Here is a 27,506-nt window from a genome sequence, read left to right on the forward strand (position 1 = left end):
TCGGACAACCAGGCCCTGCTTCTGTGAGTCCTGCACAAAGGCCTGGTCCGCAGGAGCTTTGCCCCGTTCCCCCAGAGCAGGCCAGCCCGAAGCTACTGGCCTCCCTGATCTCAAGGGCAGAGGGTGCGGTCCTGAGGAGCACAGAAGGCCGTTCCAGCCAGAGGGGCCTCCTCTCTTCCTGTCCTCCTGCCCCTGTAGCCACACGGGAAGGGCTGTATGCTGTTGGATCATAGGAGATGAAGGGACCCGGAAGGCAGACTCCAGCTTTGAATGCCAAGGAGATTCATACGCAGTGGGCGGTTGTGGAGAAAAATTAATGAAGCCTTTGTGATTAGCCCTCCTTGGGGCTGAGCCTCTGTGCAAAATCCCGGTAAGGAACAGCTGGTTTGGGTTTAAAGCCTAAGGTACAGGCTCTGCCCCAGTAAGTCACTCTGGCCATCTACCTGGGCTGCCTTGTGTGGGATCCCAGGGCGTACTGGAGTTGGGTCTCCTTCCCATGGAGAAGGCCCTGGGTCCACCCACGATGTGATAGGGTGGCAGAGCAGTCACAGCCCCTGTGCCAGGACACTACCTCCAGCAGATGCGGCCTTACCAGTGCCCCAGTCTGGTCACAGCCAGAGGGGAGGAGGGAAGGAGCACAAGCATCCTAAGAGTACCCGTTCCCCTGATGCTGCACCCCAGCTTCCCGGGAGCCTGCCCTCAGGTCACCGCATCCCCTCTGGCTCATTGTAGGTTTTCTTTGAACTTCTAGAGTGTTTTCAGAGTTCTAGGGACACTTGGGTTGGTTCTCTGGGGCCTCCCGAGAGGGAGCCTGGAGGGTACAGTGATTGCTTGGAATGCTGGGTGGTCACAGGTGTATTTATGGAAACTCTTCTCAGCGCCTTGTATGTTCCAGTGGACTGTGAATCTGCTCCCCAGATGGGGAGTCCACGTGCAAAACACTACTGACCTGTCCCTCACAAAGTTGTGTTGCACTGCACCCCCGTGAGAGCCGAAGTGGGGCAAGGGAAGCATGTCAGGGAGGGCAGGCTACAGAGCAGTCTGGCTGATGGATTCAGGCAGGCAGATGGCTGCAGTGGGGCTCCCCGTCACTGACCATGGCACCCCTGCCCAGTTCCTCCTGGTAAGTGGCTGGCCTGCCTCTGTCTCGGACAATAAGGGCTCATGTGAGAAATCAGAACAGGTCCTGGGAGGCCATCAGGGTTGGATGCACCACACACAGAGCTGCTCAGAGCCGCCATCTGACTCCAGTCAGCTGCAGCGACGGCCAAGGTCCAATGAGGACTTCCTTCAGCCTGGCCTCCTCCGGCAGGCCTCCCTCCTACATCTGCCTGGGGTGACAGGCAGTTGGTGCCTTACTTTCTTCTTTGCAGACATCGGGACACTACTTGTGCACACAGCGACCATGCCATCCCACACATACTGAAATATGATGTGAGCCTCGGACTGGGTTTCATCCCCCTTTCTGCACTTGGTGGCCTTCCTACAAGCACCGCCAGCGTGCGGGCAGAGCAAGGGCACTCAGGAGATGTGTGCAGAATGAAGGGAGAGGTGGGGCAGGGAAGAGATGGGCAGTGAGGACACCACAACCCTCTGGCACCAGTGAGAGGTCCTGAATTGCTTGCTCTGAAGAAGACAAATTGCATTTTAATGATTTCCGAGGCCCACGGGAAACTATGTGGAGCCTGGTGAGGGTTGGCGGGGCCGTCATACAAAGTAGGCAGCCAGGGCTGACATCTTGTCCTTCGGCCGCCTGGCACTGGGCTTCCCTGTGGGCCGCCGGCCCCGAGCCCGCCCTCGGCCCTGCCTCCTCCCTGGCCCTCCCCGGTGCATGGGGTGGCAGGAGGCTGCGTGCTTCAGCTCCACCAGCTCCTGGAAGACAGGGTCGCAGAAGACGCAGCCTGTGTGCTGTGTCTCGTCACCTGGGAGCGGGGATTTGGCCTTGTTGAAGTCCACGGCAAGCAGGGCAGCCTCACAGGTGGGGCAGGTGTCGGCAGACACCCGCACACGGTAGGCATTCTCAAAGCAGTGTGCCACCACGTTGCACTTGTTGCAGGCCACCTTCCACTTGGGGCCTGAGGTGGGGTCCAGCACCAGCACGCCGCTCTCACATTCCACGCACTGGCCGATGCCCAGCATGCTCAGTGAGTGCTGGCAGGTGGGGTGCGTGCACTCATTGCAGCCCATGCCTGGCGGGGAGAGGACAGCCCGTGATGTGCACCCCCAGGCCCTCTCACCCCCCAGGGCCTTCTCCCAGGCCCTCACAGTCCAGATCCTTCATCCTAACAGAAAGTGTTCCTCTCTACCTTGCTCACCCTGGCTCTGGATTCCCCCACTGCCATTGGCCCTGCTTCTCTGTTTCTCTAAAACCTCCTCAACCTCTGAGTACCAACCCCTCAATCATTTCCAGAAGGCCTTCCTGGTGGCCTCCAGCCACGTCCATCCTCCCCTTCCACAGCTAATTCCCAGCAGCTCCAAGTAGCTCTTATGCCACTAGGTCACATGTGGCTATTAGTTTCCCTGGAAGATGCTGGAGGTCAGGGAAGGGCCTCAGTGACCTCAGCAGCTCAAATGCAGACTGCCCCTGTCTCATAAGTGAAGCTTGAGTCAGAAGGAGTGCATTGAGACCCCTGAGGGCTCCCCAGGTCCCCAGGTGAATGTGGGTAGATGCCTCTCACTATACCTTGTTCTTGTCTATAGCATGGGATGATGATACCCCAGGGGCTGAATGAGGTTTAATGGAGACAGCACAGCAAGGGTGAGTGATCTGGGCTCTGGAACCCCCTCGCCCCCAGATCCTCGTCCCACTTGGACACATTTTCTCCTTTCTCCAGTAATAACTGAGAGAATAGAGAACAGTAGTGAATGCTGACTGAGGGTGCACCCTTTGCCACGAGGGCCCCTCAACCTGCTATAGCCTCTCTCATCCTAGCCCAGGAGGGGGGCTCAGCGTGCCTACTGCCCAGATCCCGAGTGAGCTAACTATAGTTGCCTGTTCAATTTGGACTGGGATGGGTAGTGGCAGGCCGGCTGGCTATGCCTCAGCAAGGCCAAATACACCCTAGGTCTCCTATCCCTGTGCCAGCGAGGGGGCTGGGACAGGGGAAGGCCCCTCAGAATCCAGCATGATGTGGGGCAGGGGCTGGGGCTGAAGAGGCACCACAGACACCCAGGGGGGATGGGGCAGCCTTGCCTCGGGGCAAGCAGTTGAGGCCCAGAGACTGGCACTCACCTTTCTTCATGTCTCGGAAGGGTGGGTGGTTGGAGCAATAGGGGCACAGTGGGTAGCTCTTGCCCCGAGAGCCCGATGACCACAGGACCAGCTCGAAGTCATCCAGTGGACACCGGAGCTCCTTGTAGAGCTTGATGGTGCCATTCTGGGGGAGGGTGTAGGTCTCGTCACAGTGTGAGCAGTGTAGGCGGCTTGGCTTGGCCTGCAGTGACACCAGGGAGGGAGCCTGGGGTCATGAGGCCCCCAACTCTCCTGCCCACCCTCTCAGAATATGGAAGTAACAGGTAACATGTAATGCCTAACATATATAATATGTAATATATAACATGATATATAACAGAAAATACACCATGTAATAAATACAGTTACATATATCATATATGCAGCCTAATACACTGCTTACATGATACAGGAGTATTGCGTAAGACATCATGCATAATTCATGTGTATACCTCCACACACAACGAGGAATACAGACACAGGGTAATACGTAACATACAATACATAATGCATAATGTGTAACGTTTTGCCAGGTAACGACCTCTCAGGCCAGGACCCCGGGCCACCAGTCTCAGGATACCTGCTGCATGAGTGAAGAAAAGCAGTTCTAATAATCCCTGCACACATGTTAATACCCAGGATGGCAAATAATGTGTTGTCAGGAAAAAACAGCCAGTGTGTTTAAGCAGCCTCACAGCTTTACATGTTCCTGGGGTCAGGGGTGCACTGTGGGTGTTTGTGGGCAAGGCTGTCATAGGCCACTCGTGCCTGAATGACAGCCAGGACAAAGACTCCTGCATGACCAAAGGTAAAGTAGAGGCCTCTGGAGGTGGCCAGACTTACCCGAGTCTGTGAGTAAGGGGGCCAGGGGCCAGAAGGGGCAGTGGGTGCCCCTTCACCCCCACTTACCTGAATGTACTTCATGAACCGGTGGCACTTTCCACAGCGGGAGAGGGGCTTGCCCGTGGCTGCCAGGGGTGAAAAAGACACCTCCATCAGCTCGTCCATCCCTGAGGGCAAGCAATGCGGGGAAGAGTCACATCCTCCGGGCCCCCGGCAGCCCACCTCCACCTCCGACAGGCGGGTGGAGGGGAAGGCACCGTGAGTGGGCACGGATCTGAGTGAGCGTGTCTCCATCCCCGAGGGTGCGGGGGGAACAGGATGGCAGAGCTGCAGCCTTGTTGGTCACCTGAGCTGGGTGCCTCGTGAGTGGTGTTAAGACGTCCGCTCCTTAGCCCCGAAGACAGCCCAGAACCCACGGCCTCGCTCTCCCAATGGAGTCCCAGAGCCCAGAGCCCAAATCTGGATGCTGGTCCCGCACAGCCATGGTGGCCCTGGCCCAGGAGCCTCTGGCCCAGTGGTAGGGAAAGGGCGAGCCTCACCGGCGATGGAGTCCACGAAGTAGTGGAACTTCCTCTTGAAGACGTCCAGCGTGTGGCCCAGGACCTGGCGGTAGTCAGCCTTGCCCTGGGCGATCAGGTTCAGCTGCTTCTCCACTGCGCTGCGGATAGTGGGGAGCACGAGCTCTGCATCTGCAAGTGGCGGGGGCCCCGTGAGCATGCGCACCGCGTGCCCGTGGCCGCCCCTAACTCAGGCTGGAGCCCGGAGACCCCAGGCCTTTCCTGGTCTACCCAGAAAATCCTGTGTGGAGGAGCCAGGGACACCCCGTCTCTAGGACTGTGACACAGTCCTGGAACTCCTCGGGCCAGGTCTGTGCTCTGCCATCTTCCTTGGTCCCCTTGGAACCTCTCGGGGAACAGAGCGCACAATTCCAAAGGAGGACCTACACCCCACCCGGAGCCCCCTAACACCTCCTGTTTTGGATTCTCTGCTCTTGTCCGTTCCTCCACCAACCGCATGGAGTCCCTCCTGGGGCACATCCTGAGGGGGCTGGTGTGGCATCCTTGCAGTGGGAGCTGGGGCCTCGCACAGGGGGCCCCACAGAGACTGTGGGCTGAAAAATGCAGTGCCACAGCCCAGGCGGCAGCCAGGAGCAGCAGCCAGCCGGACTCACCAATCTTGTAGTAGCCGTGCACCAGGACAATGCCCAGGTTGGTGGGTTTGAGGCGGCGCCCGCTCTCCACAGTGACGTAGTTGCGCTGGCAGATGTTGTTGATGTGCACGGGGATGCTGGCGTCTGTCCCTGAAACACAAGCCAACGCCCCACTGTTCTGCCACCTGCTCCCCGCCACGCCAGGCTCCACCTCTGCCCCACCTGCCCCAGGACCCCTGGTTCACAGCCCCCTCCCTCTGCTTCTGGCTAGTACTGTGCAGGGCACCACTGCATGTGTTTCAAGAATCATCTTATGAACCCAAGAATGGCCCTCCCAGGGCCAGCGCCGGGTGCTTAATTCTCCTCTAAGACAAGAGGCTCACAGAGGTTAAGGAACTCCACCAGGGTCACGGGAGCTCATTCTACTTGCCCCTCACACCTGGTAAATATGACCTCCTTGGTCTCTCCTGCCTCAATCCTGAGCCACCCATCCTTCTGGAACCAGGACTCAAAACCCCTGAACACAGAGACTCCCATGCTCGCTGCCAAACTGACCCCTGAAACCTGCTCAGTATGGCCCATGTTCTGGCTCCTAGATCCCGTGATCGGTTTCTAGGGCGACATCTCCCCCAGAGATTTTGGGGTCACCTGGCACTGCCAGATGCTGCCTTTCTCTCCCCACCCCTCCCCGTGCTGAGAAACCTCCTTAGATGGTGCTCAGAGGCTAAGGAGACCATCGAGGTACCACACTTGAAGGATGATGTTGGGGTTGGGATCTGAACCCAGCACATACCCTGCTGTACCCACTGCATTCTTGCCAGCTGCTGGAGCAGCAGCTCCCCCCTAGGGAGAGCCTCTTCATGCAGCCGTGGGGGCTCCTGGCCCCCCATGTTGTTCAGAAAATCTCAAGAGTCCTCTTTGCAGGCACAAACTCATTTTGGTCATGGGGCCTAGGGAGCCATGGATGTCTTGTCAATGGGGAAAGACAGAGGATGCTGGGGGAGCAGCACCCACACACCACAGCATCTGTACCTGAGGACTCAGGCCCCTGATAGAAGTAGGCTCAGCTCTTCAGCTGAGGCCTCCACTGTCACCAGAAACCCAGCCTCAGATGGGATGTTCCCTGCCAGTCACCTGTCACGATTGTTAGTGACAGAGCAGAAGCCAGGTACAGCAGCAGGTACAGAGCCTGCGTAGCTGGTGCGGGACATCAGGGAACAGGCACTTCCCATCAGAATGAACACTGCCTGGGGAGCTGACCACAACCTGGGTCCCAGTTACCAGGTGCTGGGCACAGACGGGTCACTGGGAAGCTCTGGAAGCGCCGTCTCCTGGACCCCAGTCCTGGGATGGAGACCTTTGGGCCCGGGGCTGGGGCGGGCAGCAGGGCAGGTGCACCCACCAATGCCGTGCTTCTCCATGAGTGTGATGAGCTCAGCCTCCGTCAGGTAGTCGGGCGGGCTGGTCTGCTTCTCTAGCATCTTCATCTCGCTCACAGGAAAGCAGTCGCCCCTCTGGCAGGTGGGCAGGCTCTCCTCCAGAGGCACACTCTGCCAAGGCATGATCTCCGTGAAGCCTGGGGAGACAGGGTGCTGCCCCTCAGGGTCCCATCCCAGGCAGCCCAGGCCCGATGGATAATGTTCCGTCTGTGGAGGTTTGGGAGAAGCCACGCTGGCACTTGCAGTTTTACCTGGAGAGATGACGGTTTTCCCCGTGCACGTGAAGTGCTCAGGCCCGATTCTGAAGGAAATGGTGCTCTGGAGGTACTTGCAGTCATAGCTAACCGTGGCGATGAAGTGTCTGGTGATGTACTCATAGAGCCGCCACGCCTCACTCCCTGCAACAGGCATGGGAGCTGGTCACGGGCTGGGGGCTCTGGCTCTACCGACCCCCAGTGCTCTCACTCAGGCAGTAGAACCCTGGCTGTCGGCACGGGATAATAGGGCTGGCCTGCACTGAAGCTCGAGAGAGGAGGAGGAAACACAGGAAGGGAAAGCGAGGCTCCCATCTTCCAGCCCGCTTTTAGGTGGGACTGCTCTTCAGGGCCTGATCAGTCCACAGGTAGTGACTTGCCACCATCACCTGAAACTTGGGCTGTGCACAGAAGCTCCTGTCTCTCCCTGTACGGTTCCCCCTTTCTCTGCCTCCTCCCAGGACACAGGCCACCAGCACTGGCTTGGTCAGGTGGCAAGACTGGGCCCTAGCACTCCCTATCTCGGTCCTGTTCTGTTCTGTCCTTGCCCATCTGTTTCATTGTCCTGCCTCCTGCGAGCAGCCACCTGCTCCCTGCACTCAGGTATATCACATCACACACTTGCTGCCACCACTTCACCTGCCTTGTCTCATGCCACAGAACACAACTTTCAGGTGACCCCCTCTGCCACAGCCAAGGGCAGGTGGGGGAGGGAGGGAGCCTCCACATTGCCAGTGGGGCCTGACACTGTCCAAAGGGGCCGTGTGACTGTAGCTTCCAACCCAGAAGCTTGGGCTGTGTGTACGTGTGTGTGTTGAGTGTTGGGAGGAGTGCCCAATACCTAATTCAGCCTCTGTGGCAGATCTCATGGGGGTGATGGGAGGATGGTCGCCGGCATCATGGCCTTTCCGTGGCCGGTTGATACCTTCGGCTAACAAGCGCTTTACCTGAGGGAGAGAAGACAAGACAGTGTGTGAGTCTGGGCACAGCTGCCCCTGCCCCTCCCCAACATGGAGGGGGCCAGCATCAGTTCTGGCTTTGGCCAAAGTGTCCGGGCCGGTCCCAAGACTCCGGCAACAAGTGTGCACAGTGGCTCTGCTCACCGTGTCGGCCCAGTAGGGGTGGTTGGCCTGCTGCCGCAGAGGGCCCTTCAGGTCAAAGTTCTCGGGGTAGTGGGTAGTCTCAGTCCTCGGGTAGCTGATGTAGCCTTGCGTGTAGAGGCGCTCAGCGGTCTGCATGGCATGCTGTGGCCCCATGCCTGTGAGAGATGGCAGGCTCAGCTGGATCAGGATGCCAGGGGTGACTAGGTCCCTGCCCATAAGCCAGGGCACTCAGGCTCCCCACCAAAGGTGGCCAGAGCCTCCTGGTAGGTGAGGGTGGTTCTGAATGGGCACAGCTAGAGCCCAGAGCTGATGGCCACCTGTGTCTGTGCAGATTATCCAAGGCCGAGGCCCTGAACCTGTGAAGGTGGACTTAGGAGAGGGATGCTCCAGTGTCACTATCATGACACTAGTGGCTATGTTGATGAAATGTGCCCTGAGATTGCCGATCTCTCACACCCTGGCCATGGAGTGTATGGGGTCAGCCTCCGGGTTTGCTGATGTCCCAGTCGGACAGGAAAATTATTAGCACATGCTCTCTGCTCTGAGCCCCTTGGGTGTTTCTGTCCTTGAGGCACTTTGGGACCCCTGAAGGAGGGCTTGTCTTTCTGCTTTTCCCTGATCAGCAGGGGCTGGCCCTCAGCTATCCATCAATGTCACTGTTGCCCCCTGAGGATCCCCAAAGGGGCCATTCTGCAAGGACACTGGCCAGCTTCCTCAGGCTGCAGAGGCCACCAATGCTTTGAGGCCCATAGCTGTCAGAGATTGCCAAACACCCCTTCTCATGACCATGGAAACGAGGCTCAGGGAAGTATACCAACGCTGGTCACACTTACCCCTGCAGGACACAAGCCTGGAGCGCTGACCTCCTACCCTTGGCCTCTCCCTACCCTGGGGAAGATGCTCTGGGGTGCTAATGCCAGGATGCCCCTCTCGGATAGTGGCTGTCATTGCCTCTGGTCTTGTGAGGATGCGCCATTTCAACCACTTCATCCTCAGAACCCACCCACAGAGATGGTCACAGTGTTCGCCTTGTTTTCCTGTGAGGAAATAGGCTCTGGGACAAGAAAGCAAGTAGCCAAGCTGAGATCGGACCAGACCTCAGTCCGGAGCTGGAACTCCATGGTCTAATGCCTCTATGGGGACTCTACTGAGCCAATGACATGCGAGGGCCTGCCCTACAGGTGGTCCCTGACCACGGCCTTCCATGTGTTCAGCCCTGGCAGCAGCTGCATGGATGTCTAGTAATAAAAAACAGTCTGAATTTTCTCCACGTAAATTCAAAGAAGCTGTTGAGTATTAACCAATAATCCTCTGAAATAGGATCCTCCTGCATGTTTGTTAGTTTGTTATTAGTTATTTCCACTCTGGAATTTAAGAGAAATTAGCTCAGCATTAGGCTCAGATTCCCACTAAGCCTTGCAAGATACTGCAGGTGGGCTGTGGCTTGACACAGGTTAACATGCAAGGGGCTACTCAGCACAGGTGCGGGGGGGGGGGAAACACTCGGCACAGGTGAGCATGGAGGGAGAGTGCCGGCAGAGGTGAGAGCATCAGCGCTGCCCTGCAACCCCAGGCGCTGCACCAGGGCTGAATAGCTCACGGTGTCCCACCCAGGAAGTCTTTTGTGGGCTTTAGAGGAACGTTCCTACATACCCAGAGAAGAGCTAGCGACACGCAGCATCTCCACAGTGTTAAGGGCGAGGGGCCTCTGCTTGGCCTTCTCTTTCCTGCTTGTGGCCTCCACCTACAAGACAGAATAGGTTCAGGGATTTGGGGTGGCAGGGGCAAAGACACCACAATAGAGAATCAGGATGTGTGGGCCAAAGGGTCTGATTTCATTCAATTGGTCTCCCTGCTTCTCAGTTTCACTCTTCACCATGGTCTCAAGACTTGAATATGTATTCAGTCCGAGGAAGGGAAAAAGAAAATTCTTTTCTGGGGAACTTTCTAGGGAAAGAGGAAACATAGAAGAATGGGGAAGAGCCAGGAGAAGGGGTTACAAACTCATCCTACAGGAGCCAGAAACAGCCAGGCCACTGGGACGGCAGGTGAGGCCTGCGGCAGGCCACGGAGTGCAGGCCCACCTTGGGCAGCCACTTGCCTCTCGGTGCACCCAAGTGCTCCCACCAGGGGTTACTGGTGTTGCTACATCTTCCAGTTTGTCAACAAAAGCTGCAAATCAGGCCTTTTATGTGAAATCTTGTAATTTTCCAATGTTGGTAACTGTTTTGAAATGTTTGTAAACAGCATGTAGTTTAAATAAAATATCAATCAGCTTCAAACTCTGGGCTGAACGGTTGTCAGAAGAGAGGACTGTCTTGCCTGTGGCTAAAACAATCCAAACAACTGTGATGCTTTGCCCCTCCTAACACCACAGAGACCAGCCATGCATCAGGGCAGTGCCTTGTGGATTCCAGAAGGACAAATGTGGGGGCAAATTTAGTCCAAAATGGGTGTGTGCTGCAGTGGAAGCTGGGATCACTATGGGTGAGACCTGGAGATGGTGGCAAGGGGTATCCTGAGAACACGATCAAGGATAAAAGCGTGAAGCAGGGACGTCTGGATGGCTCAGCGATTGGGCAGCGCCCTTCGGTTCAGGTTGTGATCCTGGGATCTGGGATCGAGTCCCAAACTGGGCTCCCTGCAAGGAGCCTGCTTCTCCCTCTGCCTATGACTGCCTCTCTCTTTCAGTCTGTGTCTCTCATATATAAATAAATCTTAAGAAAAAAAAAAAAAGAAAAAGTGTGAAGCAGCTTTGGAGGAAGTTCTGGAAGCCTGCATCAATTGCATGTCTAAGCAGAGGGCACCCAAGGAAAGCTTGAAAAGGACGAGAAGGCAGCTGAAGAAGGCCAGGCCGTACCTGCACGACTATGGTAGCTGGTAAGGCTGTGGGCCACTGCAGTGGCGGTGGAATTGCCCCCACCCCAGGCAGCCAGCCCCCTGCCAGGTGGCATCACCTTCTTCCTAAAAGCCCAGCACATGACTCTCAAATTCATAAAAAACCTGAGTAAAAAACACAGCACCATAAAGGCCAGGAAAGCTGACTGAGCCTGGGATATCCCATGCTAGCTGTGTGACCTCGGCCGAGTTCACTGACATGCACACAGGTCCCTCTAGAGTTGTTAGCGTCCGTATCACAGAAAAGGCACATTGGTGTGAAATGGAGTCCTGCCAAAAAGAGATAATGCCCCTGGGGTCACATGGATAGGGGCTGCAGGTCGTGGATGTGGGGCAATGCCTGGTACAGAGCAGGGATGTAGCACACAGTTACCGCTTGCATCAATAACTGTCCATCTTTCTACAAGATGTCTATTTCCAGAAAGGAAAGAAAGATGGGACCCTAGGTCACGAGCTACTCTTCTAGCCAGAGGCATCCAAGGTCTACCCCTGCCCCGAGCAAACGTGACAGATACACGTGGGGCAGGCCCACCTGGGCTTCCTTCTCCAGCTTTGTCATGTTTAAAAACATCTGTGCGATCTCCCGGTCGAACACTCGTACTCGGTCCCAGTCCAAAAGAAGAGATCTGTCTTTATCGGCATTGACCTATAGGAAAAAGTACAAAGGCAGAAGACGGGAAAGAAAATGTCCAGGTGAGCACACACTGCCAGGGAAGAGAATCGAGGTAGATGAAGCTGGTCCTCCTCTGGGAAGAAAATGGTCCCGGCTCTAAGGTCTCACAGCCATACCTATACAGGTGTGCAGAGGTGCACAGATATGTAGGCTGAGAACCAGCCCTGTCCCAAGGAAAGGCTGCCCTGACTCCAGGCCTCTCCCCTGAGATTCGGCAAGTAGTCTCGTAAGGGGAGCCCAGAGCCAAGGCTGCTGTATCCTTAAGGGTGTCGGAACCTCCGTCACAAATGCCATCCCTGCCCACCCTCTGACACCTGGCCAGCACTAGGTGTAGTCCTTACAGGGGCCCCCAGCCCTATGTCAACCAGACCAGCTCTGTATTGCTTTAAATCTTGTAAGAAGCTTACACGGACGGCATTATTTGGAGAAATGGTTCTAAGACTTCAAAAAGTCTGAAAGTCAGTGGCTTATGGCCCTTGGTCCAAACCTCGGACCTGACCATCACAGCTGACTGTTCTGAGGCATGATCTACCCGGCCCCCTCCCCCTCAAGGCTGAGTTCATTCTTGCCTCTCTAAATTCAATGCATTCAGGCCTATGAAGGCTGGGATCCCTTCCCTGAGCACCCCACAGACCACTCTGGCGTCTCTCCTGTGCCCTTGGCCTCGGGGGTTTAATGGGCCGGATGATGACAGAAGACCCTCAGAGTCCACAGCCCGAACCTGGAAAGACCCAGCGTGTGTAGGGAAGGGAAAGCAAACCTTGGCCTGCAGCACCCAGTACGTCTCCGGTTTGAAGGACTGGATTTTATCATGTCTCTCCACGCAGAAGCCCAGGGTAGGGGTTTGACATGGCCCAAAGGAGATGAGGGAGCTGTCTAGATTGCCATATTTTCCCTGGAAGTACTTAGTTTGAAATCTACAAGGAGGCATGGGGTAGAGAAAGATATTCTGGTCACGTATGCACTCAAAGCCACCATCGTTAATCACCCACGTTGAGTCCAGCATGGGGCCAGCTGGCGGCAGTGCCCCTGCTCAGAAGACAGGGGACAGAGTGAGAACGTGGCTCAGCACAGGGGCCGGGAAAGGTGTGTGTGGGTAGAGAGGAATCATGTGTTTGCACACATGGCACGGAAGGCAAGAGAGAAGAGTTTCCCCCATCCTGGGGCTGGGAAACCCTTCTATTCTATTCTATGCCCTCCACCCTCTCCTCAAGACCCATGCAGTGAGGCAAACACCCTGCCAGAGAGACAGTTGCCTTCAGGGTTTTTAGAATATGGACACTGGCCTAGTACTAACCAGGCCCAGGGGCAGCAAATGGGGACCCATGAGGCAGGAGCCCTGGCCAAAGGGAGGGCAGCCGGCACCTGGTGAACGCACAGCCGATGCGCAGGTCCAGCTCTTGCCTGGCGTCCACTGACAGCGCCTCGTTGTGGTCTGGCTCGCCCAGGCGGGCCATGGCGGCACAGATGTCCGTGTCTGTGATGGAGCTGAACCTGGCCCGGAACACGGTCTTTTCGCCACTATGGGTTGGATTCATGACGGGCAGCACAGCGTCCAGGACCTGGGGGAGGCAGCCCAGCTGTCACTCACCTTCCAAATCTCTGCCTCCACGCCTCTCGTGTGAGGGCTCCTCTCTGGGGCTGAACCTTGCTGGTGTGACTTCCTCTCCATCCTGCCAGACCCTCCTCCACCTCCTTGCCTGTCCAGAAGTCTGTCTCTCCACATCACTCCTGCTACATGGCTTCTTTTCCTTCCACTGACAAACTTGTTCAAACACCCCCCCTTACTACCATCCTTTCTCTTATCTGCTTTCACCCTTGCCAAACCAGGAAATGCTAATGCCACGACACAGGGAAACTCAGTCATGCAATCCACCCCACTTGACCCATTTCCCTTCTTTTTAGAGGGCAGAGTGCAAGGAGGGGTGGGTGGAACTCTTAAGAAGCTGAAGAAAAGCCAGGGAGGGAAAACAGAATGAAGAGGAAAAGACAAAGGGCAGGAGCAGGGAGGGCACAGGGGACCCCCACCTTAGGGACTGAGGGCTAAGCCCAGCAGGGGGCCTGGAGCCAGACTCACTATGAAGGCTGTGCAGTGGGAGGGGAGTCACACTGGACCCTGGCCATGTAGATTCTTTGGTGGGGGGTGCCTTTGTTGCTGAGGGGAGAAAGCCCCCAAGCTTCCGCCCCCAGGGAAGGAGCAGTCCCATAGGGGTGGGGCCGGGACAAGAGTGCCGAGGAAGGGACAAAGCGTGATCACGTTGACTGAGGGTGCTGTGTTGGAACTTGGGGTGTCCTGAGCTCCCTGGCCACACAGGAAGCATTTCCTAAGCCCCAAAATGTAACAGGCTCCAGGTGAGAACTGGGGGTGCAAGAGGCAGGAGCGTGAGCTGCACCAGGGGACACCTGCAGTCAGGAGCCGCGTGAGGGCGTCACAGCCACAAGAGAGGCAGACACCTGTGTCCTTGCAGGGAGGGTGGAAACAAGACGGGAGGGGGAGGCTTGATGGCATCTTGGAGGGGACGGTGAAGGCTGGAAGTGAGAAAAGCAGGAAGAAAGGTAGCTAAGTGGCAACCAGCCTTGGCCATAGGTCCCTGAGAGGTGCCCAGAAGGCCTGAAAACCTTCCCATCCACTGAGAAAATTCTGCCCTCTGTCTGTATGTTTGCTCACACAGTGCACCCGAGTAGGGGAATAGGTAATACCCCTCTGCCCTTGGCAGAGTCCATACATTTCAAAGTGTCTATGCAATTTCCAAACTAAAGGAGGAAAAAAGGCATTTCTAAGGCAACGCAGCAGATTCCCAGCCGCACCCCCGGCATGGCGCAAATGCGAGGACAGGTCAGTGGGAAGGCTCGAACTAAGGACAGCAGTAGGCCCCCTCTTACCTCAAAACAGATGTTCTCTCCCTCCTTGTCGCAGTCCAGCCATAGCACAATATAGTCGCAGCCTTTGCCCTCCACCTGCCACAGAGTACACAGTGACTGGCCCCTCCGTGGCCCGGCCCGTAGTGCCCACCGACGGTGCTCCCAACCACACCCTGAGCCCCATGGAGCAGGACTGCCACCCAGACTGGGCCCGGGCTGAGCAGCGGCGCTAGACGCAGTTAGGCTGCCTTAGCCACTCAGAGAACTTCACTCAGGACTTTGTTTTTTGGACACAAAGAAATTATAAATGCAAAATGATCTTAACCCCCAAAACTGCATGGGAAGAGGGCTGAAATGAAATAAGCCTAAATGTTAATGGTGGTTGTCTTAGGTAGTGTGATTATATATTTTTTCTTCCTTCTACTTTTTAATATTTTCCATAATGTGTGTGCATTTAAGATGAGAAAAACCGCCACCACCAACAAACAGTTTAAAAAGCAGAATTTCTGCTCTCCAGGGCTGAGTGACCCGGCTGCCCAGGTGGGCCAGTGGATGGTTGTGAGAACAGTCTGAAAGGTGCCTCGTGGGCCAGCAGGGGGAGCTCGCAGAAAGGGCTGCGAGGCCCACCCAGGGCTTCCAGCAAAGGCCTCCAGTTCATCAAAGAGAGGACTCTGGAGACCACCTGCAGTGCAGAGGGCCCAGAGTAGAGGCTTCTCAGGTGCCCATGCCCTAGCACGCCCACACACCTGCAGGAACTTCACCATGTTCAGCTTGGGGTTAGCCTCCTTCTTCTCTGTCGGGGCTTGGCTGAACAGCTCTGCGGGGTCCACCTTGTCCCATTTGTTGTACTTTCCTACAAACCATAGCCACAGTGACAGCTGAATCATACTTCTTGGCTCACCAAGCTTGATCTCTCCAATTGTCATAGGCCCAGGAGGAGAGGGAGGCTTGGAGAACAATTTGCCCAGGGGAACCCCACAATTGGAGGCAGAGCTGGGCCTTCATTCCCCTGGGCTGCTGAGGTGACACCACACCTTGGTCACCTCCAGGAGCCACCGCTGGGCAGGGCTGCTGCTGCTCCAGCCTCACTTCAGGACATGCCCTGTGGCTGGAGCGCCATTCCTGGGCTGGCTCACTTTGCCAGAGCACTGAACCACACCCCTCCTACCTCTGTCTTCTCTTCCAGCCTGAATAGCTGCAACTCTCCCCCTACCCAGCACTTGACTGCACACATGACAGGTGCTCAGGGGAACCCCATGGGGAATCAGTCTCTTGGGCTTCGTGTCTGGTACATCCACCTACTTCTCTACTCAGTGCTCAGTGCTTGCAAGCTTAGCCCTCTGGCTTTCTTTTTGTCCCCATTTCGTACAGCCTGGGAGAACGGGGTCATACAGAGTCAAGTTCAAATCCCAGCTCCCCACCTGCTGGCTGGTGATAAAACTCAAGAGTCCAAATGCTTGGCCACACGACTGAATCAATGTCCTTGTTGTCACTGGGCAACAAGAAGTATTGAGACTTTGCTGTGCACTAAGCTCTCTTCCTTCACCGTCACACTGAGTCCTCAATCCTAGGAAGTGGATGGCACTATCGTAAGACTCACATCACACATGTGGAACAGAAATTTCTTTTTTTTTTTTTTTTTTTGAACAGAAATTTCTAGAGGCTCCAGTCCCAGCCCACGAGCCTGTAGAGCATGAGACAGAGCCTAGGCTGGAGTCTCTCATCAACCACAGGGCCCTGCATGTGGCTCTGCTGGGTCACTAATGCTGGCCCTTCCAAGGTAACAGATAACAAAGATGACAATGACAGCCACCAAACGACCACTGGGCAACAGTCACATTCACCTCCCAAATGCCTGCATGGGCCAGCCCCTCTGAGGTGGGCATCCACCACCTCTAGGAAGCACAGGAAGGAGCATAGGGCATGCAGTGACTAAGGGGTGCCTCTGGGATGGGGACCCACGGGCACTGAGCTCTAAAACCTGGGTTCTAGATGACCCAGGACCTGCTGGCCTCAGGACTCATGGGTTCTGCACTAATTTGTCTGCCTGGAGCCCTCCCTGGCTCCATCTAGACTTGGGGCAGCACTTTGCCGGGCTTCCCTCAGTGGGATAGGGGTTGGGCAGGGTGCAGGGGGCTCACCCAGGAAATCCAAGGTCATCACATGACCACAGACGGATGTCATCTTGAAGCGGACGGGCTGGCCAGCAAAGGTCCCGCTGTACTCATGCACGGAGCATGTTCCGTTCAGCCCTTTGTGGGAGGACATGTTTCCTGCAGAGAAGCACAGTGATGGCTGCTCCAGCAGGCCACAGCCACCACAGAGGCCCCAGACCCAGAAGCCACCACTCACAGGGCCAGAGTCCCCCTTCCCCAGAGCAGTCAGTGGCAGCGTTCCTCAGGCCACTGCATGTAACAGTGCTGACGAATGTCGTGGTCCTCCGGGGAACACCACTCATTGCTAACCAACCAGCACGGTATGCTCACCACGCAGGGCCCTGGGCCAGCTGAAGGCCAGGAGCACCCTCTCTGAAGGCTCTCCACAGCAGACACTTGGGCCCTTCCTCTCATTTCTGCCCCACTTCTTTCAAACTTCACCAGGTCTCCATGGACCTCCTCATTACCAGGTCCCTTGACGTCTTCTCATGCTCCCGCTCCCCACTGACAGCCTCTCAGCTGAACTTTCTTAGCTTCTGTGGATCGGGCACTTCTCAGCTCTCCCCTCCCCTTCAAAGAGACACCATCCCACTGTCCTGACCCAGGGGAGGTCACGGTGGACATAGGCCATTTCTAGGTACCCAGAGCACCCAAGCACCCTTCCTATCTGGAGGGAAGTCAGAGATAGGAAGGAAAGGAGCACCCCACCAACTACCCCAGTGGCCAGGATGGAGTTAAGGGACAAATGTCCCCTTTCTTAGTGCCCTGGTGTCTCAGTAGGGCTATATACCAGGGCCAGCCTAATGCTGCTCTTGAGTGACATGAGGCACACAGGCTGCAGCTATAGTGGTTGAGGGCAGTGGCAAAGCTCCTGTGGCGATACGGTCTGTGGCATGGCCTCAGACCAGGGCGAGATCTTGGCTCTGTATTCTTCCTTCTAGTGAATTCTCTTTCTGTGTAAGTTACCAGGGCTGGGTGCTGCTTTATGAGCAACAGTGGACTGCCCGGTGCTACGCTGTGAATGGTGTCTGTACCTTTTGGGAGTCCTGGACCGCACACTGAATGTAGCAGTAAATGCACCCACAAAAACTAATACTGAGATGCTTCAGTAACACCCACTGTCCTGAACCAAGTCAATTCCAGAGGGCTGGAGTCACACTCCAGAAAAAAAGAAATGACCATGTTTAGTGATTCCTCCCACAAACCCGCCGGTTTGTCTTTCCTACCCCGAGAGAGGATTTTAGCAATGGACTGGGCCAAGGATGGCTTTTCTGCAACCATGAGCACGGTCTTCATCTTGTCTGAAAGCTGCCCGGGGCTTTGGCCCTTCACACTCCAGTTTCAGAGGGATGGAGATGAAGTTCAGAAACTGTTCTTCTGCAGCTCAACACTACCATCAAAGCTGACTCCTAAAGAGAAGAAAGACACACAGAAAACAAATGCTTCTAATGGAAACTCTACCAAGAAGGAAACTCATTTTAAAAAACAAAAACCAGAGGTGCCTGGGTGGTGCAGTTGGTTGAGCATCAGACTCTTGGTTTCAGTTCAAGTTTGACCTAAAGGTAGTGAGATGGAGCCTTGCCTCAGTTTCCATGCTCAGTGGGGAGTCTGCTTGGGTTTCTCTCTCCCTGTCTCTACCCCTGCTCATACACGCTCCCTCTCTCTCTCGAGTAAATAAATATTTTTTAAATGTTTAAAAAAGATTTTTAATTTATTTATGAAAGAGAAAGAATAAGCAGGGGTAGCAGCAGAGGGAGAGGAAAAAGCAGGCTCCCGCTGAACAGGAGCTCAATCCCAGGACCCAAAAGAGCCACCCGGGTGCCCAACAAATAAATCTTTTTAAAAAACCCAAAAAGCAAAACACAAGTAGACACAATTTCTTTGGGATTCCTGGGTGGCTCAGTCAGTTAAGCATCTGACTCTTGATATCAGTTGAGGTCTTGATCTCAGGGTTGTGAGTTTTCAAGCTCTGTGTTGGGCTCCGCGTTGGGCACGGAGCCTACTTAAAAAAAACAACCCCCCCCCCCAAAACCCAAACTCCACACATAGGGGTTTCTGGCTGTCTCAGTCAGTAAAGAATGCAACTCTTGATCTCAGGGTTGTGAGTTCAAGCCCCACACTGGGTGTAGAGTTTACTTAAACAAACAAACCTGAAGAAAAAGAAAAAAAAAAGACATGGGATAAACCAGGGCAATGGAACTGGCTTAGAAACGAACACCTTGGGAATTTGGGTTCCTTTGGCAGAAGTTGATGTGGCTCCCTGACCTCAGGTCAGTCATGTCACCAAATCCGTGCTAGGGAGACTTGGGGGCCTTTGGATCTGGACTGACAGGCTGGGGTAGCGCAGAGGGCCAGCCCTCCACCCAGGGCACACTTCTGTTTGCTCCCCAGGGCTGAGAGCAGTACCTCCACCTCAGCGGAGAATCGGGATGCCCCGGGACATTTCCTGGTTTTGTTTAAGATTTATTAGAGAGAAAGAGAGATCGTACACAGGCGGGGGAGGGGCAGAGGGAGAGAAGCAGACTCCCCACTGAACAGGGAGCCTAACTCAGGGCTTATGATCCCAGGACCCTGAGATCATGACTCCAGCTGAAATCAAGAGTCCTCATACACTCAACTGACTGAGCCACCCAGGCGCCCCACCCTGGGACATTTTATAAAATGCAGATGCCAGGCCATGTTCCCTAGATCTTTCTGATCCAAAAGAGGCCTGAGACCCATTGGACAATGGAGTCCAGACCCCAGTAGTACTCGACAGCCCCTTTCCAATGGGCTCCAATCTACCTTCCTGCCTGCCTTTCACAATCTCTAGCATTGCAGATCATGCTCTGGCCAATTAAACTGGATACCATACCTAAGAAAAACATATTCTTAAGCCTCTGTTCCCTTGCTCGGAATGTACCACCAAGCCCAGAGAATGCAGCTTGACTGTCTGAAGGCCTGGCTCTAGTGCCAACTCTTGGTTAAAGAGCTCTCCCAACACCCTGGGGCGGGACAAAGCATTTCCTGCTGCCCCGAGTCCGTTACAATAGACCGCACCACGCCACGGTTAGTTACTGTCTCATTCTACACCAGCACGAGTTGCCTGAGGTCTGGATCACTGCCGGCCACTGTGACAACTGGTTCCATGATTGCTACAGGACATTGAATTCCTGCTTTTTTTTTTTCTTCCTGCTGTCTTTTTGATCACTATATATATGGCCTTAACATTGACAAATATGACACTGTATTAAAAAAAAACCAACCCAACAACATGACTGCTACTTAAACAACTGGGCAACCTTCTGGGTGGGCTGGGAGGGTTAAAGCTAGATTCCTACTTTATTTATTTATTTAAGATATCATTTATTTATTCATGAGACACACACACACACACACACACACACACACAGAGGCAGACACAGGCAGAGGGAGAAGCAGGCTCCATGCAGGGAGCCTAACGTGGGACTTGATCCCGGGTCTCCAGGATCATGCCCTGGACCAAAGGTGGTACTAAACCGCTGAGCCACCGGGGCTGCCCTAGACTCCTACTTTAGAATTGCCACCAAAACAGATTCCAGAGCTGGCAGAAATTTACGCAAAAAGATCAAACTAGAAAAAATACTAGGGGTGCCTGGGTGGCTCAGTCAGTGAAGTGTCTGTCATTGGCTCAGGTCATGATCCTGTGGTCCCAGGATCGAGCTCCCTGCTCAGTGGGGAGCCTGCTTCTTCCTCTCCCTCTGCCCCTCTCACCACTTGTGCTCTTTCTCCATCACGTTCTTTCTTTTGTTTTTTTAAAGGGTTTTTTTTTTAAAAGATTTTATTTATTCATTCATGAGAATACACAGAGAGGGGGGAGAGAGAGGAGAGAGAGAGAGAGAGAGAGAGAGAGAGAGGCAGAGACACAGGCAGAGGGAGAAGCAGGCTCCATGCAGGGAGCCCGACGTGAGACTCCATCTCGGGTCTCCAGGATCACGCCCTGGGCTGTAGGCGGCGCTAAACCACTGAGCCACTGGGGCTGCCCTCCATCACTCTTTCAAATAAATAAAATCTTAAAAAAAAAAAAACTAGAAAAATACTAGAAGAAAACATAAACTTTGGTATGAAGGAAAGACACATAAGGATTTCAGAAGCTCAGAAACATATCTCATGTTTGAAAGCATTTGCTTTCTTTTTCTGTGAATGGTCTATTCCTATTTCTTTACCCTTTCTCTCCCCAGCCAGACTGCTGTTTTCTCATTTTTAGTAATTGTTTTATATAATGAGGAAATTAGCCCTTTGTGATATGATGGCCAACAACACTTGTAATGGCAAATTAGAAGTAAAATGAGCTCATGCTTATCTCACTAGCAATGATCACAGGATGAGCACACGTGGAGGAGGGTCTGGTGACAGGCAAACTACGAAGGTAGGTGGCTGAAGTAAAACTGGACCAACCTCTGTGCGGAGCAATTAGACGATCTCTCTCAAAACTACAAGTGCACATCCCCAGCAATCCCACCCCTGGGAATGAATTCAATCACCCCACCAGAATTTATTGAGCACATACTACATGCTCAGTATGTGTTGCTATGTGCCACGTGGGACAAAGTCCAGGCATTAAGACCCACAGAGGATTGGGGGACAGTGGGGAGGGCAGTTTCAGACTTTGGGTTTGCTTTGAGGGAACTGGGAGGTAGCACAGGAGCCTGATGACCTGACTTCAAGTGTTCAAGAGATCCCTCTGGCTCTAAGAAGGGAGTCACTGGGCCTTGGGGGCAGCGATGGAGGTGCTGAGGGAAAGTTGGGGTCTGGGGCTGATTCCCAAGGCAGAGCCAACAGGACTGAGAAGGGGAAGTGAGGCAAGTGCAGAATGACTCCAGTGCCTTTGGCCTAGGGAGCTAAAGGATGGGATTCCCATTTGTTGAGATGGGAAGTTAGGAGGAAGGAGCAGTTTGGGACAAAGATGCAGGAGCTGTCAGGTATGTTAAATGTGAGCTGCCTAATAGCCAGCTGGGCCATGGAGGAGGCGGTGGCATGTGGTGGCATGTGGAGCAGGGAAAGGAGCCCAAGTTGGGGGCTGGGGAGATAAGGTGACTCAGGAGAGGGGAGATCCTCAAAGGCCAGAGAAGAGGCACTTGGGTTGGTGGCGGGGGTGGGGAGGGCGGGAGGGGAGGCAGGAAGTCATTGCACATCACACATCGAAGGCTACAGATACTTGCAGCCTGGGGGAGGTGATAATGGAGACCTGACATTGGGGTCTGGAGACCTACAGGCGCCAGGTGACCTTGATGGGAGCTGTTTCATGCAGGAGTGCCAAAGGGAAAAGCCTGAGGGGGGTGAGCTCAAGAGGACCTGGAAGGAGGGAAGAGGAACAGTGAGTAGGTTTTTACATTTTAAGATGGAAGATAAACCAGCATGTTTGTAAGGAGGATAGAAGTAGTAGAGTAGAGGGAAAAGACAAGATGCAGGAGGTGAGGGGGGAATTGCTGGAGTGATGTCTCTGGGTGGGAAGCAGTGGCTGTCCTTGGCCAGAGGGCCCCTCTAAGAAGTACAAATGTCAGCAGGTCAGCAGTGAGGACAGGAGATGGCACTGGGGGCAGGCTGCCAGCAGGGGAAGGGCTAGATTTAGCAGGGATGGGATGTGCCAGGTGAGTAGGAGTGAGAGGGTGAGGGGAAAGATACTCTAGGATGGGCAAGGAGGAGGGGAGGACGTGGGAAGGTCCACGCAGGGCATGCGCTGGTGGGGTCTAAAATCTTTATGTGCTAGAGTGGGGAGCAGGGGTGGAAGAAGAAGAAAAAAAGTCAGAGGGCAAGGTGCCTGGGCACTGGTGTGGGGGCCTGAATGGCGTGGGGGATGAGGCCGCAGGGGGACAGGAGACTGCAGAAGTAAGCAGTGGGCGCTGGCAAGACTGTCCACGTGGACACTGGGTTCCTGAGGCAGGACACAGCGGGTAACACACCGCCGGGGAATCCCCTGCAGCATTATCAGTCAGAAGACATTAGAAACGTTCTAGGGTATGCCAACAAGGAACTGTTAAATAAAGTGTGGCAGACAATGGAACACCAAGCAGCAATGAGAAAGAAGTGCATCTGCTCCGTAAATACTAATGTGAATTGAGTTTCAGAGAAATTACATGAAGAAGTGAAGTGTGTGACTGTACAAAGCACTGCCATCTATGGATGCGTGCACACACACACTCAAGAAATGGCAAAGCAACCACCTGGGGGCAAGAGTGGGGTTAGGGTCTGGAAGCTGGACCTGGGGGGGCCTTCTGCTAACCATACTTCCTTTTTTACTTGTTACATTTAGTGCAGTAGACACACATAAGTGGTCAAAAAGAACTACGATTTAGAAGTACGGAAGAGGGGCGCCTGGGTGGCTCAGGTTAAGTGTCTGACTTTGGCTCAGGTCATGATCTCAGGGTCCTGGGATCAAGTCTGGTATCCATCCATCCGGCTCTGTACTCAGTGGGAAGTCTGCTTGAGATTCTCTCTCTCCTTGGAACACCTGGGTGGCTGAGCAGTTAAGTGCGCCTGCCTTCCGCTCAGGACGTGATCCTGGGGTCCTGGATCGAGTCCCACATCGGGCTCCCCGCATGGAGCCTGCTTCTCCCTCTGCCTGTGTCTCTGCCTCTCTCTGGGTCTCTCTCATAAATAAATAAAATCTTAAAAAAAAAAAAAAGATTCTCTCCCTCTGCTTTGATGTGTGCGTGTTTTCTCTATCAAAAAAAATTTACCTGTGAAGTGAATAATAAAAACTTACAGATGCCTAAATTTTTTAAGATTTTATTTATTTATTCATGAGATACACAGAGAGAGAGGCAGAGACACAGGCAGAGGGAGAAGCAGGCTCCATGCAGAAGCCCGATGTGGGACTCGATCCCGGGTCTCCGGATCACACCCCGGACTGACGGTGGTGCTAAACCGCTGAGCCACTCGGGCTGCCCTAGATACCTAAATTTTAAAAACAGACTTTACATCTATAGGACTACTGCAAACACTTCTCAACGTCCTTTTTTCCTATGGTGTTAAAATTTCTAGAAGTTTTATATTTCTACTACTCTTCTTTGTACCTAAGGATCCTAAACACTTTCAGGAAATAACAGATTCTTCTCTACAGATCCCTTTAGAGAAACATTTTGTCCTAGCATCTTCAAAGGGAGTACCTCATTTATCCAGGGCTAGGGATAAACCTCGACAGCACCCACGAAGGCACACCGGCATCCATACCCGTTTCAGATCACCTGTCCACCTCAGACTAGTTGCTGTTCCACACTGTTACATGTAGGTCTTTAGCAGCTCTGGCTCTAGTTCAACAGTTTATAGTTCAGTTCTGCATAAGGACTTTGTAATGATCTGAGTATCACTGATTTACTGGGAAAAATGTATGACTTTCTTTAAGGATTTGGAATCCTGGGAAAGGGACCCTGGTGATGATCTGGTACAGACGTCTCAAGGAAGAACAAATTAAGACTCAGAGAAAGAGATTCTCCAAAGGTTACCTGGAAAGTTTGTTGAGTTGGAGCTGAAACTCCTGCTTCTCTATGAGATACTTTTTTGTTTTTTTAACTGCACCAGGGTCTACCTGTTAAAAGAATTCTGCAGTCTTAACTGATTAATTTTCGGTGGTTATCTTGGGGCCTATTTTTCTATTAAGGCACACTCCAACTTCAAAAGGGAAATCAGGGACGTCTGGGTGGCTCAGTGGTTGAGCATCTGCCTTTGGCTCAGGTCGTGATCCAGGGTCTTGGGATTGAGTCCTATGTTGGGCTCCCCATGGGGAGCCTGCTTCTCCCTCTGGCTCTGTCTGTGTTTCTCATGAGTAAATAAGTAAAATCTTTTTTTTTTTTTTTTTTAAAGGGGAAATCAATGAGAATAAAAGCTGAAAGCAGTGGTTTGCAAACTTCTATAAACCATCATTATACCATATGCCATCTTAAAACCCTTTTGCTGTACTGTTATTACTTAAGGGTTTGCATTTTTTAAAAAAGATTTTATTTATTTATTCATGGGAGACACAGAGAGAGGCAGAGACATAGGCAGTGGGAGAAGCAGGCTCCTCACAGGGATCCCGACGTGGGGCTCAATCCCTAAACTGAGCCAAAGGCAGACGCCCAATCTCTGAGCCACCCAGGCGTCCCAGGTTTTTGCTTTTTAAAAAAATCTTGGGATCCCTGGGTGGCGCAGCGGTTTGGCGCCTGCCTTTGGCCCAGGGCGTGATCCTGGAGACCCGGGATCGAATCCCACGTCGGGCTCCCTGGTGCATGGAGCCTGCTTCTCCCTCTGCCTGTGTCTCTGCCTCTCTCTCTCTCTCTCTCTGTGACTATCATAAATAAATAAAAAAATTTAAAAAAAAATCTTAAAAAAAAAAAAAAATCTTAAGGCAGCCCCGGTGGCTCAGCGGTTTAGCTCTGCCTTCAGCCCAGGGCGGGACCCCGGAGCTCCGGGATCGAGTCCCACGTGGGCTCCCCGCATGGAGCCTGCTTCTCCCTCTGCCTGTGTCTCTGCCTCTCTCTCTCTTTCATGAATAAATAAATAAAATCTTAAATGTCTGTTATTTTTAAAGGGAAATGTGATCGCCTTCTTTTCCATAACCTATGTGGTTCATCAAATTTGATCTCGTCGCCTGCTAAAGCTGCATCTGAGGTTGGTTCTCTCATTTCAAAAGGGAGAATCAGCCAGTGCTGAGGGCGTGTTGACAGCAAACAACACACACTGGAACTGTAAAGTGCGAGCGTCAGGTGGGCACTTACTGCCGGTCGGCGGACTCTCCTCTCGGCAGCAGGATCAGCAACGGTGGGTGCCCTCGGGGGTCGCGGTACACAAAGTCCTCCCCTGTCAGTCTTACGAACAACGGAACTCGGCTTGGGGGTGGAGGCCCAGCCGTGGCGCAGACAGCACCGAGAGCAGGATCTCCACCTTGGCCACTTAACCCGGTGCCGCGGGGTCCGGAGAGCAAGCCCCTCCTCTGCACGCAAGCCCCGCTCCGCACGCCGCCGCTCTCTCCAACCTGGCCCGTCACGCCTCGAGGCTGGCCTGGGCAGTTTTCTGACTGCGAGCGGACCGAGGCTCAGAACAATGCGGCCGAGGCCCAGGCGACCTTTGCCGCGGCTCTAGGGGCACCTCGGGGCTCCGTGGCCATCAAGCCCACTCTGGGCGGACCTTCCCACGTCCTCTCCCGAAGGCTGAGTGGCAAAGAGGCAGGATAAGGCCAGTCTTCCCTTTCACCTGCGAGAACTGAATCCGGCGAGTCTGTCCACCAACAACTCGGAGAAACACACCCGGGAGCCCTCAAGGCCGGGCCGGGCCCGGGGCGGCAGGCGGCCCCCCGCACCTCCGTCTCCCCACCTGTGGCCGCAGCCCGCACCTCAGAGCCCCGCGGGAGGGTCGATGGAGGTCGCCCCTCACCACCTCCCGGCACCCCCACCGCCAGCCCCGGGGTGCGGGCGCCCCCGCCGGGAAGCAGGGCGCGGGAAAGCGAGGCGCCGCCTCCTCTCCCACGCCCGGGGCTGGGGGCCCACCTCCCCGGCGCTTCCCGCCGCCCGCCGCTCACCCGCAGCCCCGCCGCGGCCCCCGCCGGGGCTCCCGCCGCAGCTTCCGCTCGGGGGGCGGACTCGGCAGCCTCCACTTCCGGTCCGGCCGCGGCGGGCCGTCCCCGCGGCTGGCGTCCCCTCGCCTGTCCTCCGGGGCGCGCACGTCCGCGTCCGCGGGTTCCGTGGCTCGCGGGTACCGGCCCTGCCTCCTGACCCCTCCCCGCGGCCTCCCCAAACCCCCCACCTTACTCTTCTCCGCCACCGGGAAAGCAAGAAAGGCAGCTGTTACAATGGTCGTAAAAACGGAATGATAAATATGAAAATATATATGCTGTTCATAATTAAAATAATCAAAATTGCAGATGAGCGTATAGCCGACTCTTTTTAATGCTGTGAACGAATGTGGAATGAACGAATGAATGAATATAAAATCTATCTGAAAAAAATCCATCTGGAAGATGAATTGGGCAATAAAAACAACTTTTTTTGTGTGTTAAAGCATTAGGATTATGGAAGGCTTAAAAAACTTTTCATGGCCTTATTTCAATATCTTTTATGGTGTCCCTAAATATGTTTTAAGTAATAGCAGACACACATTTCCCCTGCTCCCTGTAGGCTCTTTCTCCAATCTGCCTTTTTTGAGTAGGAGCCCTGAAAGATGCTCTGGACAAAGAAACATCTTATGGTCAAATTAAGGTCGAGAAATGCCAAGAATTAAAAGTCATAATGAGACTCATTTTCAAAACGGAACTGATTCCAAACCCACTCCTTGGCAAGGTCTCCGTCTCCAAAATGGCAGCTTCATCTTCCTGGTTGCTTAAGCCCAGTGTCTGACAGCGTCCTGGATTCCTCTCTTTTTCTCGCTTATTTCTCATCTGAAAATCCTGCCATCCCTGTCTTCAAAATATATCTGAGATGCAATCAATCCTCCCTGCTTCCACGGCCACCATCCTGACCCAAGCCCATCTCCCTCCTGGTCTCCTAGTCTCCACTCTGCGCCCTATGGTCTGTTTCCCACACTATTCTAGCGGTCAGGTCTAAGACTGGATTTAAAGGGTGAGACCAGTTGGCAGAGAGGCAGCACCAGAGCCCCTTTATTCTTTAATTCCATTTGGGGATCATTCTGCCCACCAGGAGGTAAGATCTGAGGCCTGGACCCAGCAGGGGGCACGGCGTGCTCAGTTCTGGGGGATCTCAAGAGCGTTCTTGCCAAAGCCCAGTCAATGCTGACTCAGCTGGCCTCAAGGTCAGATCCCTGAGAGACAAGGTCACTGTATCCTCCACAGGAAGGGGCAGCAACATTGCAGGATGTGTTATCTTAAGCCACATCAGCAACTGCCAGGTCCCCGAAGTCCTCATCTACAAGAACAACAACCAGTCCTTAGGATTCCTGACTCATTCT

At 54.0% G+C, this 27,506-nt stretch overlaps 1 protein-coding gene across 5 annotated transcripts; it reads right to left on the bottom strand.

Moving 5' to 3' along the window:
* Window positions 1-1,625: 1,625 nt before the first annotated feature.
* Window positions 1,626-26,220, bottom strand: TOP3B (DNA topoisomerase III beta). Of its 5 annotated transcripts, XM_035706292.2 has the most exons (19): window positions 26,125-26,175; window positions 25,325-25,808; window positions 17,837-18,019; window positions 16,596-16,727; window positions 15,201-15,307; window positions 14,476-14,550; window positions 12,958-13,154; window positions 12,353-12,509; window positions 11,452-11,565; window positions 9,675-9,765; window positions 8,022-8,176; window positions 7,760-7,865; window positions 6,916-7,062; window positions 6,628-6,801; window positions 5,247-5,375; window positions 4,615-4,764; window positions 4,142-4,242; window positions 3,233-3,434; window positions 1,626-2,189 (listed from the first exon to the last, which is right to left on the bottom strand). In XM_035706292.2, the coding sequence occupies exons 3-19, from the start codon at window positions 17,904-17,906 to the stop codon at window positions 1,708-1,710; spliced, it is 2,589 nt and encodes an 862-aa protein (XP_035562185.1). In that variant the 5' UTR covers window positions 17,907-18,019; window positions 25,325-25,808; window positions 26,125-26,175; the 3' UTR covers window positions 1,626-1,707. The 5 variants fall into 5 exon arrangements, with proteins under 5 accessions (XP_035562185.1, XP_025330736.1, XP_025330738.1 ...); XM_025474951.3 differs by lacking the exon at window positions 25,325-25,808 and having other exon boundaries at window positions 26,125-26,220; XM_025474953.3 differs by lacking the exon at window positions 26,125-26,175 and having other exon boundaries at window positions 4,142-4,200; window positions 25,325-25,994.
* Window positions 26,221-27,506: the final 1,286 nt, after the last annotated feature.

This window comes from Canis lupus, chromosome 26 (assembly GCF_003254725.2).
Source record: "Canis lupus dingo isolate Sandy chromosome 26, ASM325472v2, whole genome shotgun sequence".
NCBI classification, from domain to species: domain Eukaryota; kingdom Metazoa; phylum Chordata; class Mammalia; order Carnivora; family Canidae; genus Canis; species Canis lupus.

Bases quoted from the DNA above. Each gene is read 5' to 3' on its own strand.
- TOP3B (XM_025474951.3), bottom strand. From the start codon at position 17,906: ATGAAGACCGTGCTCATGGTTGCAGAAAAGCCATCCTTGGCCCAGTCC. The intron at 7,063-7,759 runs GTATTGGGCACT...TGCCTGTTGCAG, and splicing joins TGCCACAGAGGCTGAATTAG to GGAGTGAGGCGTGGCGGCTC. The intron at 4,765-5,246 runs GTGAGTCCGGCT...CGCCACTTGCAG, and splicing joins GCACGGCTACTACAAGATTG to ATGCAGAGCTCGTGCTCCCC.